This window comes from Rhinoraja longicauda, chromosome 9 (assembly GCF_053455715.1).
Source record: "Rhinoraja longicauda isolate Sanriku21f chromosome 9, sRhiLon1.1, whole genome shotgun sequence".
NCBI lineage: Eukaryota > Metazoa > Chordata > Chondrichthyes > Rajiformes > Arhynchobatidae > Rhinoraja > Rhinoraja longicauda.
Genome location: NC_135961.1, coordinates 53,668,258 through 53,689,479, shown reverse-complemented (window position 1 = coordinate 53,689,479; position 21,222 = coordinate 53,668,258). Strand labels below are relative to the sequence as shown.

The window sequence follows — 21,222 nt, the reverse complement described above, 5'->3', positions numbered from 1 at the left end:
TCACTCTGCTGGGGAGAATGCAGCGTGACCTGCAGACAGCAGAAGGAAGCGTTACTCTGATCACCTCTCAAACCCTCACCATGTGATGCCCCACCCTGCTCACACTCCGCTCCCACGCTCATACTCCAGCCCATTCTCACTCCCTCTCCTCCTTCCCCCTCTCCACCCAGAGCATTCTTCCATCTGCCACTGTAAGAACATAAGGAACAGGAGCGGGTCTGTCCATTGGGCCCACCTGCTCTGCTTCACCATTCAATAAGACCAATACCAATACGACCAATACCAATAATACCAATACCAAGATCATGGCAGCTCTGATCCTAGCATGTCCACTTTTCTACATGTTCCCCATACCCTCACCTCCTTGCCATCTATCCATCAGAGCCTGAATATATTCAATGACTCCACGGGCCTCTTAAGCAGAGAATTTTAACGGTTCATAATGTCTTATGAAAGGAAATTACCCCTCAATTCTGTCTTAACTGGGCAACTCCTTATGCTAAAACTATGCCTCCTAGAACATAGAACTGTATGGCAGAATAACTGACAGTTTGGCCCATAAAATCTATGCCAAACATGATGCCAAGTTAAATTAATCCCCTCTGCCTGTACGTGGCCCATATACAGTACCTTCATTCCTTGCATATCATTGTGTATCTAAATGTTTTTAAAGAAAATAACTGCAGACGCTGGTACAAATCAAAGGTATTTATTCACAAAATGCTGGAGTAACTCAGCAGGTCAGGCAGCATCTCAACACCTGTCCCTTTACCTGCCCCCTCAACTCCATCCAAGGACCCAAACAGTCTTTCCAGGTGAGACAGAGGTTTACCTGCACCTCCTCCAACCTCATCTATTGCATCCGCTGCTCTAGATGTCAACTTCTTTACATCGGCGAAACCAAACGCAGGCTCGGCGATTGTTTCGCTCAACACCTTCGCTCAGTCCGCCTTAACCAACCTGATCTCCCGATGGCTGAGCACTTCAACCCCCCCCCTGCCCCTCCCAGTCTGACCTTTCTGTCATGGGCCTCCTCCAGTGCCATAGTGAGGCCCACCGGAAATTGGAGGAACAGCACCTCATATTTCGCTTGGGCAGCCTGCAGCCCAGCGGTATGAACATCGACTTCTCCAACTTTAGATAGTTCCTCTGTCCCTCTCTTCCCCTCCCCCTTCCCAGTTCTCCCTCTATCTTCCTGTCTCCACCTATATCCTTCCTTTGTCCCGCCCCCCTGACATCAGTCTGAAGAAGGGTCTCGACCCGAAACATCACCCATTCCTTCCCTCCAGAGATGCTACCTGACCCGCTGAGTTACTCCAGCATTTTGTGAATAAATACCTAAATGTTTTTTAAAGTCAGTATTGTATCTGCATCCACCACCACTCCCAGCAGTGTTTTCCATGCACCCACTACTCAGTGTAAAGGAACTTGCCCTGCATATTCTCTTTAAACTTTCCTCCTTTGGCTCTAAAGTTATACCCTCTCATCTTTGAGATTTCCACCCTGGGGAAAAAAGATTCTGATTGTCTACCCCATCTGTGTCTTTTCATTTTACCCACTTCTATTAACCCCTCAACCCCCAACGCTCCAGAGAAAATAATCTGTCCAAACATTCCTTTTAGCTAATAATCATTATGGGTAAACTTCTTCTGGACCCTCTCCAAAGCCTCCACATCCTCCCTGTAATGTGGCAACTAGACAATTCTTCGATACTCCAAATGCGGGGCCTGAGCAAAGATTTATAAAGCCCTCTAATTCCAGATTCCCATCCTCTCAGCATTACCCTGTCCCTAACCCTAAGAATCAAATGTGATCCAAGATGATCACTTCTCCTTCTACGAAACTACAGTGAGTAAAGGACCAATCTTCCGGGCCTATCCTTGAGAAGACAACCCTATCATTTTCAGGAACCAACCTGGTGAAATTCTCTGAACTACTTCCAGTGCCAAACACATCCCTCCTTAAATAAATCCTTCCAAAGCTGCTCCAGTTGTGGTCCCAACAGTTGAAGCAAGAATTCCTCCCTTCATCTCATTTGAAGTTAAATCAATAGACAATAGGTTTTATTTGCACCCTGATTACTTGCTGAACCAACACACTCCTGTTCTGTGTCCTATTGAAGTGGAGCCTCCCCCCACCTCATTTCCCCACATTGTGCCCTTCTGCAAATTGTTTATCCACCTATCTATAACCTTACTCTGTCCTTCTGTGTCCTCCTCACATATGTTTCTATCTTCCTTTCCCCCCCTGTCTTTGCATCATTTGCAAATTTAGCTTCACAAGGTCCCTTCAGCTGTCACTAATATAGATTTTGAACAACTGAGGCGCTGTGACAGCCACTCCTTACAACTTTCTTACCCGAAAATGGCCATTTATCCTAACACTCAGTTTTCTGGTCGTCAGCCACTCCCTTTTCATGCTGATATATTTACATCGTGGTTTTCGTTTTGTGTGTGTGTGTGTGTGTGTGTGTGTGTGTGTGTGTGTGTGTGTGTGTGTGTGTGTGCGTGTGCGCGTGCGTGCGTGCGTGCGTGCGTGCGTGCGCCAGCGCGCGTGTGCGTGCCCTCTCTTTCTTGACCAGCATGATGACACTCTTCGCTTTGATCACCGCAGCAACCACGAAGATGGATGTGGAAATAATGGCGCCGACTGCGATCCAATGTGACCGGATCTCCTTGTAGCGGGAAACTGGAAAGGAAGCGAGGTCCAGTGAGAGGGTGTGTCATCCTGTCGGGGTCTGTGTATCAGCAGCAGGAGTCCATCCAGACTCACTGGATTACAGGAAGTGAACATATCCTAATGGGATTACCTGGGATAATCCAGCTAGGTGTGGTCACTGTATTATAGGCCCGAGCTGTGGTCACTGTGACCTTGGCCCAGGCTGCACACACACACTGATTGTGAGATGCAAATGTGAGTGCTCACAATCACGATGCTCGAGACAATCTAGAGAAACAAGTATAGTTTATTTGCAAGTCTGCAGAGTTGGGTGTCTCCCCTGTCGAGACACACCGAGGTCGGAAAAATCCCTTCTTTTTATTCACTTCATTTTACAATTGTTACACCTTTAATTCCTCCCCTTCGGGCTCCTTCCAATCGGAGCACTGAGGTGCACAATCTACCATCACCGCCCCTGTTGCCTCCCACATCATACAGTATTATTCATTTATTTCATTAGGCAAGCACAGTACAGAGTAGTTCATGCCCTCCCTCTCCCCTAGTTCTCTGATTATTTTGGCCTTCCTCCCAGTTCTCTGATTATCTTCTAACACTTGTCCTTGGACTGTCACCATTTGTTCTTGCGGGTTTTTTTCTCTAGCCGAGCACGGTCTGGTCAGTTATTTCTCAGGGTCCCTTTTTTTTAAGTCGAGCATGGTCGAGTCAGCTATTTCTCAGAATCCTTAGTCTAAATCAATTATTCCTTTTTACCCCTCTCTCACAATCCACCCTTTTTCTTATGCCACGCTACTTTGATTTATACTATTTCCTCCTTTTCTAGTGCTAGCAGCAGAGTCTTTGCCTCTCTATATTCCTCCTGCTGGTCATGCTGTGCTCTAAAGGCCATCATGGCGATGTCGTTCTTTGTCAGAGCTGCCTCTATCAATCGCTGAGACAACCCCCGTATGCAGGGAATGATGCAACATCCGAATAGACACAGCAACCCCATCATAACTATCACTGATGTTAGGGCTGATGTAAAGATGTGCTTCCATTTCCCAAACCAGGAGTCTAGAAACTTGGTCCAGGAGGTGTCTACTCCTGAGTTCTCGGCCAATTCGATAGACAGGGAGGTGAGACTCGCTAGGGCCCTTGACACGGACCCATCAGGAGTAGTGTTGTTGGGGAAGTAGGTGCAACACTGTTCCCCAAACATTACGCACACCCCCCCTTTTTCAGCCAGCAGCATGTCCAAGGCCATGCGATTTTGCCAGGCCATTAGGCTGGTAGCTGTCAGTTGTTCCGCTAATCCTTCAACCGCATCTCGAGTGTAATTTATAAAGCGTTGTTGATTGTAGTATAGGTAGTTGATCCAGTCCACATTTTTATTAATTGTGGACCACCAGAAGAGTATGGACTCAAAGCCAGCAGCTATCTGGTTTCTGGCTTTGAATTCATCCGGTACCCCTCTTGGCACCCCTATTGCATCTATATAGATGTGTGTGTCGAATGATCCTCTCACCTCTCTCCTTTGTCGTCGGCCTCCTTCATTGATTTTGACCGCATGCTCTACTGCTATGGTGAAGGGCATCATTAGTTGTGTAAGGGTACAGGTTCCCGTCCATGACCCTGGTAGCCGGGGCCACAGGGTATCCTCTCCGCACCACCACCAGACATCGGTGACTATCTGCTTTATCAGCCAGGAGCTACTGAACAGTGACCCCTGTTCCTCAGCTGTTATGTTATACGTTTGATTGCAGTTTAGCACCTCCCCCATTTCCTGTCCATCTGGGTTATATCTTGTATAGCACTCAAATCCCTCCTCCCCGAGGGGAATGGTGAATGGAGGAGGTCGAGGGTCTTTCCTTTGGCCCTTCGTGTTGTTGTTGCTAGCCTGGAATAGGTAATGGTAGCTCTGGCAGGTCTCATTCTTTGGTAGTATGGGATTCGTGAATAGTTGTAGTATACATGACAGAGCCCCAGGTGTCCTACTCCAATTCAGGGGAAATGGTACTGGGACCAGCTGAGGCTTAGCTCCGGCGCAGGCGTAGCAATTGGTTTGTTACATACTTCTGGCCGTGTACATCATCCAGGTAAGCCAGGAGTTGGTTCCCTTTTCCCCTGTTGGTATTCCCTCCCCATACAATTGCATTAATTCTATTTCTCCTGTTACTATCATTATCTTCAAATCCTTAGGCTCATATTCCGTGGTGACATTGCTGACTACCGGTGGTGCTGGGGTTGCCCAGGGATCCCTACTCTGACTGTCATCTATCTGGAACATTTCCCCCTTATCCTCATATTTTACTATATATCCGTCCCGTTCTACCTCTATTTCAAACCTCAGGCATGCGTCCTTCCCTGTTCTATCTGCACATATCCAATACCTACCACTTTCCTTTATTTGAACCCTCTGTATGCTTACATATACACGTCCTGGCTATCCCTTGTTTGGGTTTTGATATACTCTCCACCTATCAGTTTGATAGGTGGACTTTTGCCACCCTTCTCTGGATGAAGTGAATACCTCGCGCCAATTTTTTACAGGGATGGGTGCATACATACATTCTATAACCACACCATGATTTTCCTTTACATACATCAAATGGGATGGTGGTGGCCCTTCTATTCTTTGGTATAGTGATTTTTATACATGCTACATTACTCACAAGCTGGGTAACCACCCAGCACCCGATCCACCAGCACGAAGTCTTCATTTTCCATGCGGGGTTTAGGTGAATACCAAAGTCAATGGCTCCTTTCCTCCATGTACCGTCCAAGGGCTGATATTGTCTGGTGGGGCCTCCACGGGACCCTTAAATCGACTTGCGTGTGTCCACCCTTTTTCTTTTGTTTGTACTGCTGTCTCGGTGGTTAATAACACAAGGTAGGGTCCAGTCCACCTAGGTTGCAACTTTTCTTCCTTCCACGTTTTTATTAGTACCCAGTCTCCAGCCTTGACTGAGTGAATCGGAAAATCCAGTGGCGGGCTCTGGGCCAGTAATCCTTTAGTTTTTAGTTCTGCAAGAGATTGGGATACTGCCAGTAAATAGTTCCTTAGGAACACGTCGTTCCCTGGTATTGTTCCCTCTATCTTTCCTAAGTACGGGAGCCCGAATAACATTTCATATGGTGATACCCCTATGTCTTTCCGAGGTGCCGTTCGGATTCTTAACAAGGCTATCGGAAGGCACTCGTTTCCTCTATTAACTTGGTGATTTGGGTCTTAAAGGTGCCATTCATTCTTTCCACCTTTCCGGAACTCTGGGGATGCCATGGTGTATGCAATTTCCATTCAATTCCTAATGCTTCACATACCATTTTATGTGTTTTGGAGGCAAAATGGGTCCCTCTATCCGAGTCTATTGTTTCCACAATCCCATATCTGGGTATAATTTGCTCCAATAATACCTTGGCTACCGACTGTGAGGTGGCAGTTGCTGTAGGGAATGCCTCTACCCATCTAGTGAAATGGTCCACTACCACTAACAGGTATTTCCATCTTTGTAGTCGGGGCAACTCGGTGAAGTCTATCTGTATTCTTTGGAAGGGCCTTATTGCCAATGGTTGTCCTCCTCCTGGGACTGCTCTCATGATTTTCTTGTTGATTCGCTGACATATTACACAACCCCCTATGACTTGTTTGGCCATGGTATACATCCCACGGCAAGCATAGGTCCTGAGGAGGGTATCACGGAGGGCTTGGGTTCCCCAATGGCTTTGTCCGTACAGCCTCCCTAATAACTCCCTTATAATTTCTTTGTTCAATAGCTGCTTTCCATCCGGTGTCCACCATTTCCCATTTGGGGTACGCCGGGCTCCCATTTCTCTCATGTGTTCCTGCTCTTTTTCACCAAAGATAGGTATCTTTTCCTTGGGTTCCCTTAAAGGTATCAGTGACATCATTTCTACCGTCTGATCTGTGGCTGCTCTCTTTGCCACCTCATCCGCTGCCCTATTTCCTCGGACTTCCAGGGCGTTACCCTTCTGATGCCCTGCCACACGTGCTATGGCTACCCGTTCTGGTTTCTGCAAGGCCTCCAATGTCTGTCCTATCAATTGCTCATGCGCTAATTCTTTCCCCCGAGCTGTTATCATTCCTCGCTCTTTCCAGATCTTCCCAAAGGTGTGTACTACCCCAAAGGCGTATTTTGAGTCGGTATACACTGTTCCTTCCTTTCCCTCCAATAGTTTCAAAGCTCTCATTAATGCGTATAATTCACAAGATTGGGCTGACCAACTACCAGGCAGCCTTCCGCTTTCAATTTCCTCCATAGTTTCCCCATTCACTATACCGTATCCATTATGTCTTTTTCCATCTATACATCTGGAGGACCCGTCTATAAACCACCGGCTACCCTCAGCCAGAGGTTGTTCTTCCAAGTCTTCTCTACTTTTTGTCTGTAAATCTATTATATCACTACAGCAGTGTTCTGGCTGCCCTGTCTCGTTTTCTCTTTCTTCGGGCGGGTACAGAAACTGAGATGGGTTTAATTTTTTGTCTGTAATCATGGTCAAATCGTCCTTTTCCATCAGGATAGCTTCATATTTTAAAATTCTAGAGTCCGTTAACCATCTGTTGGATTTCTGAGCCAATATTGTTCTCACCGTATGTGGGGTGGAGACCACCAAAACCCCCCCGAAGGTCAATTTCCTGCTCTCCTCTACTAGGACCGCTGTGGCTGCCACTGCCTGTATACAGACAGGCCATTCTCGTGACACTGGGTCCAGTATTTTTGATTAAAATGCCACGGGCTGCCGGTTTCCCCCCCTCCTTTCAGTCAATACCCGAAGGCTATCCCATTTTCCGCATTTACAAACAGATGTTGGGCAAGGCGTTTCTCAGCCCCTCTAGGTCTCGGGTCGCCCAAGGAATATATTGGGTTTGTCCTGCCTTTTTCAAAAGTAATGGCATCATTCTCCCCCTCAGCTCCTGTCTCTCGTTCACCATCTCCTGTTGTGGTTCTATCTGTATACTTTCCCACCTCATTCTTCTCTGGGCGTACCCCTGGCTTTCCTTTCTTTTCTTTCCATATCTTTTTCCATCTCCCTTATCTCTATCTCTAAGCGCTTTATGGATGCCTCTATTTCCCTTCTACACTCCCTTGTTCTTTCCCCATCACTTTCTAATTCTGCTTCATTCTCACAGTTTTGCCTTCTCTCTGATGCCTGCTGATTACTCACCTGTGTTTCTGTGTTGCTGTCTCCCTCATACTCCTCATTTGCTGCCTGACGGGTCCCATAAATCTTTCTGTCCCTGAGGTCCCTGAGGTCCTGCAGCCTTTTGATGTCTGCTTCTAGTTCCCGTGCTTCTTGCTTCATCCTTTCCTTTTCTCGCTGCCCCCTTCTCTGTCTATATTCCTTTATGTCTTGCTCATCGTTCCAAGTTGTGACTTCTCCCTCTATCTCCACTATTCCCTTTTACCAAAGGGCACTGCTTTGTTCCGTCCTGGCCGGAATAGGGAGGGGGATACCCAGGGTCCCATAGGCTGGGGTACAGAGTTGATTTTTTCTCCTGAAGCTCCTGACTTTCATGCTGTTTTGGGGGTCTTTCACCCTTGTTTGGGGTGGTATTCTTTTCCTGCTATGCTTTCCTCAGCCTTTCTCCTTCTATTCTAAACAATTTAAGTACGTCTAGTTCTTTTTCCTTTTTCGTTACTCGGGTTTCTGATTTATCCTTAGGCTTATAGTTCTTAATTAACACTCCCATTTCATCACACATGTTTATATCAAAATATAAGTATATCAAAATTTATGTCAAAATTTATATCATATTTATATCATTCCGTGGGCCATTTTGTAACCAATTTTTTCGTCCTTTTTTTTTTTCCATTTCTCAGAGTGTTTTTTAAATATCCTCTTTGGATACGGGGAACTTCCTACTTAGTAGTTCAACTGCAGTTATTTTATTCATTGTATTCGTCTTTTGTTATGTTAGTGCACTTGGTCAGTCAGTTTAAATGCAGTCCTTGTTCTCACTCCGTTACGTCTCTATAGTCACTGTGCTACCTATTACGCTATTTCTATCTTCTATAGTTCTACTATATTCTTTTAATATTTATTCCGAGGCATCGGCAAGCCTGTGATTCCTGCGATTCTTTCAGGATTTATTCTTCGCTTTCCCCTTACAAGCATAACAACTTTCCTCCAGATTAGGGGAAGCTTTTGAATTAACAAACAAATTTAATGCCTGCCGTACTCAATCCTCATCGGAGCCCAGTCGTGGCCACCAGACTGAACTCCCTTTGATCGGGTATTTCTGCCACTCAAAATAACAGAGTTGAATCATTTTTGTTTTCTCCAATCCCTGGGTTGTTCCCTGCCCCCAATGGCTCAGCATTCGCCCCAACCGACTATCAGGCGGAATGCAGGGGTTGGGCTTACCGCCCTTCCCCTCCCTTTTGGGCTTTCCGTTTTCACTGCCCATCCTCCCGATCGGAATTCCCCTCCGATCTTTTATCCTCCCGATTGGAATTCCCCTCCGATCTTTTATCCTCCCGATCGGAATTCCCCTCCGATCTTTTATCCTCCCGATCGGAATTCCCCTCCGATCTTTTATCCTCCCGATCGGAATTCCCCTCCGATCTTAGCTGTAATCGCCCGAGTAGTACTTAATAGTCAGTTTTCTTACCCGGGTCCTGTGCACAAGAATCACTCGATTTAGCTCCTCGCGATTTCCTGCTCCTCCCACTTGTTTCTCGAGTCTCTGGTCCAGGTATCACTCGCTCAAACCGCTGACGGCAAGCAAGGAGTCTGAGACCGCTGAACCTAGCAGGGTGCACCGTCCCTTCTTCCGTATACTCCCGTCAGCTGGCCGGAGTGGCGATCCCGGACGAGCCCCCAAGCTGTGAGATGCAAATGTGAGTGCTCACAATCACGATGCTCGAGACAATCTAGAGAAACAAGTATAGTTTATTTGCAAGTCTGCAGAGTTGGGTGTCTCCCCTGTCGAGACACACCGAGGTCGGAAAAATCCCTTCTTTTTATTCACTTCATTTTACAATTGTTACACCTTTAATTCCTCCCCTTCGGGCTCCTTCCAATCGGAGCACTGAGGTGCACAATCTACCATCATCGCCCCTGTTGCCTTCCACATCATACAGTAATATTCATTTATTTCATTAGGCAAGCACAGTACAGAGTAGTTCATGCCCTCCCTCTCCCCTAGTTCTCTGATTATTTTGGCCTTCCTCCCAGTTCTCTGATTATCTTCTAACACTTGTCCTTGGACTGTCACCATTTGTTCTTGTGGGTTTTTTTCTCTAGCCGAGCACGGTCTGGTCAGTTATTTCTCAGGGTCCCTTTTTTTTAGTCGAGCATGGTCGAGTCAGCTATTTCTCAGGATCCTTAGTCTAAATCAATTATCCCTTTTTACCCCTCTCTCACACTGATCTAGCCCCAGGCTGTGCTCACGCTGAGCTAGGCCCAGGCTGTGTGGTCACTTTTTTTTTTAACATCAAAAAATACTTTATTCCAGAAATAAATATTTACAAATCATTTCTCTTTCAGAACTCCATCTGACATTCCATAGATTTTCGTTGTCACATTTATACAAAATTATACAGAAACCCTTCCCTTATTTGCAGGGGCGTCTCCACCACACCCTTCCCCCCATGTCCAGCAGCGGAAAGACCCTAGACTGTGGTCCTCCCCCACAGAGCCTTGGCGTTGGCTGCACCAAGCTTCAGTGCGTCCCTCAGCACGTACTCCTGCAGTCTGCAGCGGGCCAGTCGGCAACATTCCCCGACGGACAGCTCGCTCCGCAGGGAGGTCAACAAAGCTCGGGCAGATCAAAGAGCGTCTTTCACCGAGTTGATGACCTTCCAGCAGCACTCGATGTCAGTCTCTGAATGCACCCCTGGGAACAGTCCGTAGATCACAGAGTCCTCTGTGACGGAGCTGCTCGGAATAAATCGTGACAGGGACCCCTGCAGACCTCTCCAGACTCTCTTGGCAAATCTACACTCTGTGAAGAGGTGGGCAACCATCTCCTCTCCATAGCAGCCGTCCAGAGGGCAGCGTGCGCTGGTAGTGAGGTTCCGGTGGTGCATGAAGGATCTGACTGGGAGGGCTCCCCTCACCGCCAGCCAAGCCAGGTCTTGGTGCTTGTTGGTGAGTTCTGGCGATGAGGCATTTTGCCAGACAAGCTGGGCAGTCTGCTCTGGGAACCACGCCACTGGATCCATGGAGTCATTTCCCTGCAGTGCCTGCAAGACGTTACGTGCTGACCACTGCCCGATGGACTTGTGGTCAAAGATGTTGGTCTGGAAGAAACTTTCCACGAGCAACAGATGGTGCGGCAATGTCCAGCTGACTGGCACATTGCGTGGCATCTGCGCCAGGCCCATCCTTCGCAACGCCGGGGACAGGTAGAACCTCAGCAGGTAGTGACACTTGGTGCCCACGTGCCTTGGCTCTACGCTCCGCCTGATGCAGCCACATACGAAGGTGGCCATCAGGATGAGGGTGACATTGGGCATGTTTTTACTCCCGTTGTCTGCCGACTTGTGCATTGTGGCCCGTCGCACCTGGTCCAGGCTGTGTGGTCACTGTGACCTGGACCCAGGCTGTGATCACTGTGACCTAGGCCCAGGTTGTGCTGCCTATCTGAGATGGGCTCAGGCTGTGTTCCCTCTGAACTAGGCTGAGCCTATGATCATTCTGAAGTAGGCCTAGACTATGATCATTCTGAACTAGGCCTAGGCTATGATCATTCTAAACTAGGCCTAGGCTATGATCATTCTGAACTACCCCCAGGTCATGCACACTGAGCTAGGTCTGGGCTTGGGCTGTACTCACCCACTAAGTTCCAGACCCATGTGCTTAGAAAAAGAGCCCAGTTACTCCTGATCACTTCCAGTGTGGTCATGGTCAGCTGGAGAGTGCATTAAATCCTAGCGTTCTGAGGGCCGTACTCACTCAGGACAGTGAAGGAAGACCTCAGTCCTTGCTTTAACATAGGGTTCCAGATGACGCAAGTGTAGTTCCCGTTGGAGTCGTCCTCCAGCCGCAGCGTGCTCTTCACCGAGACGCTCCCACGTATGTCGTCGGTCAGCTCCGTCTGGATGAGCTTGGTCATGGCTTGTCCTTGCTCGTTGTTCCAGGTGAGGTTGGGAGCGGGGTACCAGCCGGACGACAGGCAGGTCAGGACCGAGCGCCCACCGCCTGTCACCCTCGAGTGGATGTCGGGACTGTTCCCTAGAGCTGGCACAAGAGGTGTTAGTGATGGGACCTCAGCCTCCACCCTCACCCACAACACAAGTCACTGAAAGCAAGCATGCAGGTAGAGCAGGCAGTGAAGAAAGGTAATGGCATGTTGGCGTTCATAACGAGAGGAGGTGAGTACAGGAGCAGAGATCCTTCTGCAGTTTTACAGGGCCCTGGTTAGACCGCACCTGAAGTATTGTGCGCAGGTTTGGTCTCCTAATTTGAGGAAGGACATTCTTGCTATTAAGGGAGTGCAACATCGGTTCAGGAATTTAATTCCCGGGGTGGCGGGACTGTCATATGATGAAAGAATGGAGCTACTGGGCTTGTATTCACTGGAATTTAGAAGGATGAGAGGGGATTTTATAGAAACATATAAAATTATTATGGGATTGGACACGCTAGATGCAGGAACCATGTTCCCAATGTTGGGCGAGTCCAGGACCAGGGGCCACAGTTTAAGAATAAGGGGAAGGCCATTTGGGTCGGAGATGAGGGAAAACCTTTTCACCCACAGGGTTGTGAATTTGTGGAATTTTCTGTCTCAGAAGGCCGTGGAGGCCAATTCACGGGATGCATTCCAAAGAGAGTTAGATAGGGGGAAGTCTTTTAGGATAAGGGGGAAGTCTTTTAGGACCGAGATGAGAAAACATTTCTTCACACAGAGTGGTGAGTCTGTGGAATTCTCTGCCACAGGTAGTTGAGGCCAGTTCATTGGCTATATTTAAGAGGGAGTTAGATGTGGCCCTTGTGGCTAAAGGGATCAGGGGGTATGGAGAGAAGGCAGGTACAGGCTACTGAGCTGGATGATCAGCCATGATCATATTGAATGGCGGTGCAGGCTCGAAGGGCCGAATGGCCTACTCCTGCACCTATTTTCTATGTTTCTATGTTTCTATAGAGCTCTCAGGGCTAGGAAATCAAGGGATTTGGAGAAAAAGCAGGAACAGGAATGGTAGCCTGAGGAAGGGTCTCCGTCCGAACTGTCTCCCATTCCTTCTCTCCAGCTTTTTGTGTCTATCTTCGGTTTAAACCAACATCTGCAGTTGTTTCTTACACGACCCAATGCCCGCCCGCCTACCTCCAGTGACTCAGTCCCCACTACTGCACTGCCCGGTACTTACTGGGCAGGGTGTAGTTGGCGGAGGTGCCCTGGTAGAGCAGAGGGTTCCAGATGGTGCAGGTGTAGCTGCCGTTGGAGCCGGTGGAGAACTCTATGGCACTCCTCACCCGCACCCGTCCGTCCCGGCTGTCTGTCTCGTGGGTCTGCGAGTACTTGGTGATGTTGAGGCCCCACCAGTTCTGCCAGGTCACGCTGGGGGCAGGGAACCAGCCGGCAGAGTCACAGATCAACACCGAGTGATTCCTCTTGGTGACGAAGGAGTGAAATCGGGGGGAGTGGCCGATGGCTGCAGGAGAAAGAACAGTGGACAGAAAACGTTCGTGAAACCAACAGGGAACAACCAAACCATCTGAAATCTAGCCAGCTAAGTCATGTTCCGACAATGGCAGAGTCTACCCACTCTTCTCATGTGCCTTAGCTTAGAAAAGGACATCACTTGCAGACCCAGTGCACTTCTGAAACCATCTTACAGCCCAATGTTAAATACTGAATGGCTTAGATTCAGACAAAAGCTCACTCTACAGATATTCACTGGGTTGGACACAGAATCCCTCCTTCCACATGTCCAGTCACATACCCCTCGTATTCAGCACCGAGTGATCTCCCTCTACACTGCCTCATACCCAGCGGTGTGAATATTGACTTCTCTAACATCAAGTAACCCTTGCTCTCCCTATCTCTCCATCCCTCCCCCACCCGAGTTCTCTGACTCGTTTCACTGTCCCCTCCTGATTAACATTACTGATTGTATGTCTCATTGTCACCTTCCCCTCTGCTAACAATGAACCATTCTACATTTCCTTGATCATCTCTCCTTTGACCTGTCATTTTTTTTTTGCTTACCAATCCATATCTCTAGTCTCCCCTGACTCTGAGTCGTAAGAAGGGTCTCGACCCGGAACGTCACCCATTCCTTCTCTCCAGAGATGCTGCCTGTCCTGCTGAGTTACTCCAGCATTTTGTGTCTATCTTCCTCTGCCCTGTTCTATCACACACTCTGCTACAATTGGTGTTGTGACCCTTGCTCTTTGTAATATCAATTAACAATCGGGATTTCAATGTAGGTGGTGTGATTAGTGAGTTTACAGGTGACATAAAAATCGATGATTTGTTTGATTGAGAGAAGAGTAATCTTGGGTTACAGGAAAATTTTGATCATTTAGCAAGATAAGATGGTGGATGAAATATAATCCTGAAAAATAAGAAGGCCTTCATTAGCCAGAGTATAGAATATACTATAAGATCTAGGAATTTATGATGCAACTGTCTATATCATTAGCCAGGCCACAACTAGAGTACAATGTGCAGTTCTGGGCACTGAAAAGGGTGCAGAGGAGATGCATCAGGATGTTGCCTTGGATGGGAAGTCTCAGTTGTGAGGGCAGACTGGTTAGGTTGGAATGGAGTTGATAGAAGGGGTCAGAAGAAGTATCACAAAGCTCTGAGGGGTATAAAAGAACCCCACATGAAGGGTCACAACCAGAAATATCCCCGATCCATGTTTCCAGGGATCCAGATTTGATCGTGACTGGTGCTGTCTGTACAGAATTTGCACGTCCTCCCTGCGACCATGTGGGTTTTCTCCCGGGTGCTCCGGTTTCCGCCTACATTCCAAATACCTGCAGGCTTGGAGGTCAGTTGGCTTCTGCAAAATAATTGTCCCTAGTGTACGGGGTGATTGCTGGTCTGCACAAATTTGTTGGGCCGAAGGGCCTGTTTCCATGCTATATCTCTAAACTAAACTAGCAGAGTCATACAGCACGGAAACAAACCCTTTAGTGCACAACAAGTCCATGTTGCCCATAGGATATTCATTTACATTGATTGTACAATAATCACAAATTTGTTTTTACCAAGGCATCGAGAGCTATGGATCAAGTGCTGGAAGATGGAATTAGTATAGAGGCACTTATAGTTTGCCCAGGCCCATTGAGCTAGGTCCTTGACTTCAAGCTCCATGACAGGTAGCTGGTGTTAAATACACACTGAAACTCTATGTTTCAGCCATCACCCATGCTTTTTCTCCAGGGATGTTGCCTGACCCGCTGAGTTACTCCTGCACTTAGTGTCTATCTTTGGTATAAATCAACATCAAGATGTTCATGGTAGCTGTACCTTGCCATGCTGGTGGGCATGACAATGAACTCAACTCAACTTGAACTCAACTGGCCTGAAGAAGGGTCTCGACCAGAAATGTCACCAAGTCCTTCTCTCCAGAGATGCTGCCTGTCCAGCAGAGTTACTCCAGCTTTTTGCGTCTATCTTCAACTCAACTTGATCCAGAAGCTGAATCCAGTGGTGGAAGCTGTGGGGCTTCAAAGGTTGGATAGGTGTGTGAGGAAAAGAAGATTGTAGGTTCAATGGAAATGGAAGAATGGGACTGATATGATGTGAACACTGTGCTGTAACAATCGTGTGGCTCCATTGTTGCTCAGGGAGTAAAGAGGGTGGCCACATTGTGCTCTTACCTCCCACCATGACTCTGATGTCCTTAAAGCCTTGTCCTGAGGACGCGCTGACGTTAACCCTGTACGTCCCTGCGTCCAACAGACTCACGTTCCTCAACTTCAGAGACACGTTCCCTTCCGCAATCTCATTCTCGAACATTTGTGTCCGGTTTCGGTAGCTGGGGTCCTGGTTTTGCCAGAGACTCTGGTTGATTCGGTAACTGTACACCACTCTCTGAGGATCAAACCTCTCCCACACGATGGCAATAAGCCGAGCCTCGGACTGGGAATAGAAGTAACAGGGTGTGATCAGATCTTCTGTCACCCTCAGTGTCATGCCTTCACTGTCACACCCCACAAGGAACACTCCTGGAAATGCAAAGACCACACGGGAGAAGTCAGGGTGAAACTCAGACATCAGACACAGAAATATTACAGACCAGGCACAGAAATATTACACACTAAACACCAGACACAGATATATTAAAAGCCAGACACTGACACAGAAATATAACAAAGCAGACATAGAAATATTACACATCAGATACTGAAATATTACACACCAGACCCAGAGGTTTCCCGAGCCGAAACATCACCTATCTATTTTTCCACGGGTGCTATCTGACACCGCTGAATTACACCAGCACTGTGTGTGTTTTGTTTTGTGAACCAGCATCTGCAGTTCTTCGTTTCTACAGAAATAGACAATAGACAATAGACAATAGGTGCAGGAGTAGGCCATTCAGCCCTTCGAGCCAGCACCGCCATTCAATGCGATCATGGCTGATCACTCTCAATCAGTACCCCGTTCCTGCCTTCTCCCCATACACCCTCACTCCGCTATCCTTAAGAGCTCTATCCAGCTCTCTCTTGAAAGCATCCAACGAACTGGCCTCCACTGCCTTCTGAGGCAGAGAATTCCACACCTTCACCACTCTCTGACTGAAAAAGTTCTTCCTCATCTCCGTTCTAAATGGCCTACCCCTTATTCTTAAACTGTGGCCCCTTGTTCTGGACTCCCCCAACATTGGGAACATGTTTCTTGCCTCTAATGTGTCCAATCCCCTAATTATCTTATATGTTTCAATAAGATCCCCCCTCATCCTTCTAAATTCCAGTGTATACAAGCCCAATCGCTCCAGCCTTTCAACATACGACAGTCCCGCCATTCCGGGAATTAACCTAGTGAACCTACGCTGCACGCCCTCCATAGCAAGAATATCCTTCCTCAAATTTGGAGAACAAAACTGCACACAGTACTCCAGGTGCGGTCTCACCAGGGCCCGGTACAACTGTAGAAGGACCTCTTTGCTCCTATACTACACACCAGGCAGCCAGATGCAGGGACACAGACAGCAAGCAAAGAAACATGACACACCAAATGCCACACACAGAGGACACGCCAAGAAGGATTACACACCAGACACCAAACACAAACTATGGGTGTTAAGGCGGGTTGGGGAGATTGCATTCTGAGAAAAAGATCCATATCTCGATTTTCCATAATGCAAAGAAAGCCTCATCTTCCGCAGGTGCATCTATAAGTGTGTGTTTTTTTTAATTGTGTTTATTTTTCACACCAAATTCGCAAGAATGAATTTCTGTTTCCAGATATTATTTCCAGGATTTTTTGGTAATGATTTATAAACGCCATTTATGCATATTGCCGTTACCCGAACTTCCACAAGACGGGAATCGCCTGCATTACGCACCAGACACCAGAACACAGAGACACCAAACACAGACCACAGACTCCAGATGCAGAAATATTTCACACCAGACCCCAGGGTTAGGGGCACGCACAGCAGAAACGCCAATAGGAAAGATTTAGATGGTTATGGGGCAAACGTTGAACAATAGGATTGGCATAGATGAGGCATACTGGATGGCATGGTGAGTTGGGCCGAATGGCCTGTTTCCATGTTGTGTGATTCTATGACTCTGACAGAGAACTATTACACACCAGGCACAGAGAGATAGAACAGCAGATAAAGGTGAGAGGCAGCAGTCAACAGACATGGAGACACAAAACAATGATATACCAGAAACAGAGAACTGTAGATAATGGCTAATGCACAAAAGGATGCAAAATGGTGGAGTAACACAGCAGGTCAGGCAGCATCTCTAGAGAACATGGATGGGTACCATTTTGGGTCGAGATCCTTCTTCAGATCGTCATACTGATTGTGGGAGGGTGGGGGGTGAAGAAGGCTGGAAAAGGGGAGAGGTAGGACAGAGAATGGCAGGTAATAGGTAGACACAGGTGAAGGAGTGTTTTACAGGCAAATGATTGGAACAAAGGCCAAAGATATGAATAGAAGGTGTGGGACAGATTTAAAGAGTTGCAGATTGTGTAGCGAAGGGGCGGTTGTGAAGGAGAAAAATAGGTGAGAGTCCAGGTGGGACACCAGGGAGGGATGGAGTGGTGAAGAGAGGGGTGTGGTGTGGAGGTGAAAAGGGCAGGGGGGGGGGGTTATTTAGAGGTTACCTAAAATTGGAGGATACCATTCATACCGTTGGATTGTAAGCAACTCGAGTGGAATATGAGGTGCTGCTCCTCCAGTTTGCATGTGGCCTCACTCCGGCAACGGAGGAGTCCCAGGATAGAAAGGTCAGCCTGGGATTGGGAAGGGGAGTTAGCAGGGATCCAGTGAGCCTTGGTGGACCGGGTAAAGTGTTCAGCAAAATGATCGTCGAGTTTACACTTGGTCTTGTAGATGTACAGGAGGCCACATCGGGAGCACTGGCTGCAGTCGATGAGGTCAGAGGAGGTGCACGTGAACCATTGTCTCACCTGGAAGGACTGCTGGGATCCCTGGATGGAGGCAAGAGAGGAGGTACAGAGGCAAGTGTTTGCAGGTGAAAGTACCTGGGGACGGGCGGGTTTGGGTGGGAAGGGATGAGGGAATGAGACGTTGTGGAGGCAGAAGGCAGAAAGGTGTGGAGCTGGGAAGATGGGACTGGTTTTGTGATCACGTTAGAGGACGCGGGAGGTGAGTTTGCCACCAACTTTCCTCTTCGCCTTCCACCACTCACTGAATGTAACGGTGCCTCTGGTGGTGTGAGCACTCCCTCATTGTTGCACTGGGGCACCAGCCTGTTTCCAACCCTCTGCAGTGAGAGGCCAGAGTGCTGTCCAGACGTGTGGAAGCTCTGCTTCATCCTGCTCGGACCGCAAGTAGATCCAAATGCAGCACACGGAACCAAGGAAGTAGTTTTAGAATGAGCTTTATTTCTACCTGCTCGTGGTCAGGGACAGAAGACTGAGGCGTTCACCAGGGCTACGACAAAGTGTGAAGGTCGGGAGCAGGCAGGGTCGGCAATGGGAAATCAGTCCAAGAGAGAATGCTGGAGAGTCTTGCATGAGGGCTAAGAACAATCTGGCAAAGAGTGTATATGCAGGAAGGGTTTATATGCTGGCTTGATTGGTGATCTGGAGCAGGTGAGTGAACAGGTGAGGGGAGTTGGCTTAACGTGGTGGGTGTGGCCGGCAGGTGAGTGAACAGGACAGACTGTGACACTGACCAACCAACTCCATACACTAGCTGGGAGTTTGCATGGGGAGACTTTATCACAGATTATCAACTCCACGCCGTTGTAGGTGGCGAGCTGCCAGTGACTACATGTTTCTCTCAGTGTTGCATTGAGACCTGCTCAGCCTGTTTCCATGCTGTGTGACTCCTGCTACATTCTCCTCCCTGGCTACACAATCTGCAACACTTCAACACTGGACGAATGGAGTGAGATTCTTACGTGAGCATGGGAGGATCTAGCACATAAACTGTTAGGGCATGACTATCCTCGCTGGGATTTGTTTGTGCCATTCAGGAGAGGGGCAGAGGGTGGGACGCAGAGCAGCAGCTAAGCAAGTGGAGGGGTCGAGGGGAAGATCTCCCTGTAAGGAACAACACAAGCAGATTGAGTGGTAAACATTTGTCTGCATTGGCGGGCAGGTTTTAAGGTGAGAGGGTAGAATTTACAGGAGATTTGTAAGACATATTTTTTGCAAAGAGAATGTAGGTGCATGGAACACATGACTAGAGGTGGTGGTGGAAGCACATTATGATAGTTATGTTTAAGCCAGGCACTTAATGTTTATGTTTAAGCCAGGCACATGAATAGGCAGGGATTGGTGCAATATGGATTATGTGCAGGCAGACAGATTGAGTGTAATTTAGGATAATGATTCCTCATGTACTCTGTGTGGTGCTGGTTCTGGTTGATTACTGCGCAAACACCTCACAAGTGCTTATCTTGTGCAGGTTAAGACAGCATAATAATTTTTGTACTCACATTTGTTTACAATTACATTCTGCCATGCCCCTGTCACACCAACACACCATATTCACACGCTGGTCACAAATGCAAGAGTCCTCTCACCTGCTTTCGAGCTGTAACCTTGGTACACAGTGACCAAGATGACAAGTAGACGGAGGAGAGGAATCATCCTATCGCCGGGACCTGGCTCCCGTTGGGTGAATCCCAGAGCCGACAACGTGTAAATCAACCCACCTCTGTGATGCAAGCAGTTACTTAGAGGCTCCCTAAAATTGGAGGATACCGTTCATAGCGTTGGATTGTAAGCAACTTGAGTGGAATATGAGGTGCTGCTCCTCCAGTTTGCATGTGGCCTCACTCAGCATGTGGACTGCTGGACTGCTGGGATCCCTGGATGAGGGCAAGGGAGGCAGTACAGAGGCAAGTGTTTGCAGGGGAAAGTACCTGGGAACGGGCGGGTTTGGGTGGGAAGGGATACAATACAATACAATATATCTTTATTGTCATTGTACAGGGGTACGAGGAGATTGGGAATGCGCCTCACATACGATGCAATAATTTAATTAGTTAGTCAGTATTAATTTAAACAACCCAACGAAACAAACTGTAACAGTTTTAAAACAGAATAAAGTGCCGGATCACTGTGCGATGTGACCATCCGGCTCAGCAGGACTGGTTCATAGCAGCCATGGCCCTGGGGATGAAGCTGTTCCTGAGTCTGGAGGTGCGGGCGTAGAAGGCCTTGTATCGTCTGCCCGATGGTAGAAGTTCGAACAGACTGTTACAGGGGTGTGAAGAGTCTTTGTGGATGCTGGTCGCTTTTCTGAGGCATCGTGTGTTGTAGATGCCCTCCAAGGCTTGTAGCTGTGTTCCGATGGTCCTCTGAGCTCTATGGACTAGCCGCTGAAGAGCTTTCCTCTCTGCCTCCGTGCAGCTGAGGTACCACACAGGGATGCCATGTGTTAGGATGCTCTCTATGGTGCAGCGGTAGAATGTCGTCAGCAGCTGTTGGGGTAGATCAGACTTCTTCAGTGTTCTTAGGTAGAACAGTCGTTGCTGTGCCTTCTTGACCAGCGCAGCAGTGTTATTGGACCATGTTAGGTCCTCCAAAATGTGAGTGCCCGAAACTTGAAGCTGGACACTCTCTCCACACTGTCCCCGTTGATAAAGATCGGGGCGTATTCCCCGTTATGTGACCTACAGAAGTTGATGATCAGCTGAGGGAACGAGGATGAGGGAACGAGAAGTTGTGGAGGCAGAAGGCAGAAAGGGGTGGAGCTGGGAAGATGGGACTGGTGTTGTGATCACGTAAGAGGACGCGGGAGGTGAGTTTGCACACCGTTCACAGCCACCAACCTTCCTCTTCGCCTTCCACCACTCACCAAATGCCTCTGGTGGTGCCTCTGGTGGTGTGAGCACTCCCTCAGTGCTGCACTGGGGCACCAGCCTGCTTCCAACCCTCTGCGGTGAGACACATGGGCAGAGCCACTGGAGTCAGAGGCCGGAGTG

General features: G+C 48.2%; 1 protein-coding gene across 1 annotated transcript; it reads right to left on the bottom strand.

Annotated features, from left to right (window-relative positions):
* Window positions 1-19,882, bottom strand: LOC144597010 (CD276 antigen homolog). The gene is made up of 6 exons (XM_078405911.1): window positions 19,816-19,882; window positions 15,457-15,804; window positions 12,990-13,274; window positions 11,578-11,862; window positions 2,560-2,688; window positions 1-29 (listed from the first exon to the last, which is right to left on the bottom strand). Exons 1-6 carry the CDS (start codon window positions 19,880-19,882, stop codon window positions 1-3), a joined length of 1,143 nt encoding a protein of 380 aa, XP_078262037.1.
* Between the last annotated feature and the right edge of the window lie 1,340 nt (window positions 19,883-21,222).

Excerpts from the sequence above, each read along its gene's own strand:
- LOC144597010 (XM_078405911.1), bottom strand. The coding sequence starts at position 19,882 with ATGATTCCTCTCCTCCGTCTACTTGTCATCTTGGTCACTGTGTACCAA. Across the intron at positions 11,863-12,989 it reads CGCCAACTACACCCTGCCCA|CTCTAGGGAACAGTCCCGAC; the intron begins GTAAGTACCGGG and ends CTCTTGTGCCAG. Across the intron at positions 30-2,559 it reads GGTCAAGAAAGAGAGGGCAC|GTCACGCTGCATTCTCCCCA; the intron begins GCACACGCGCGC and ends TGCTGTCTGCAG.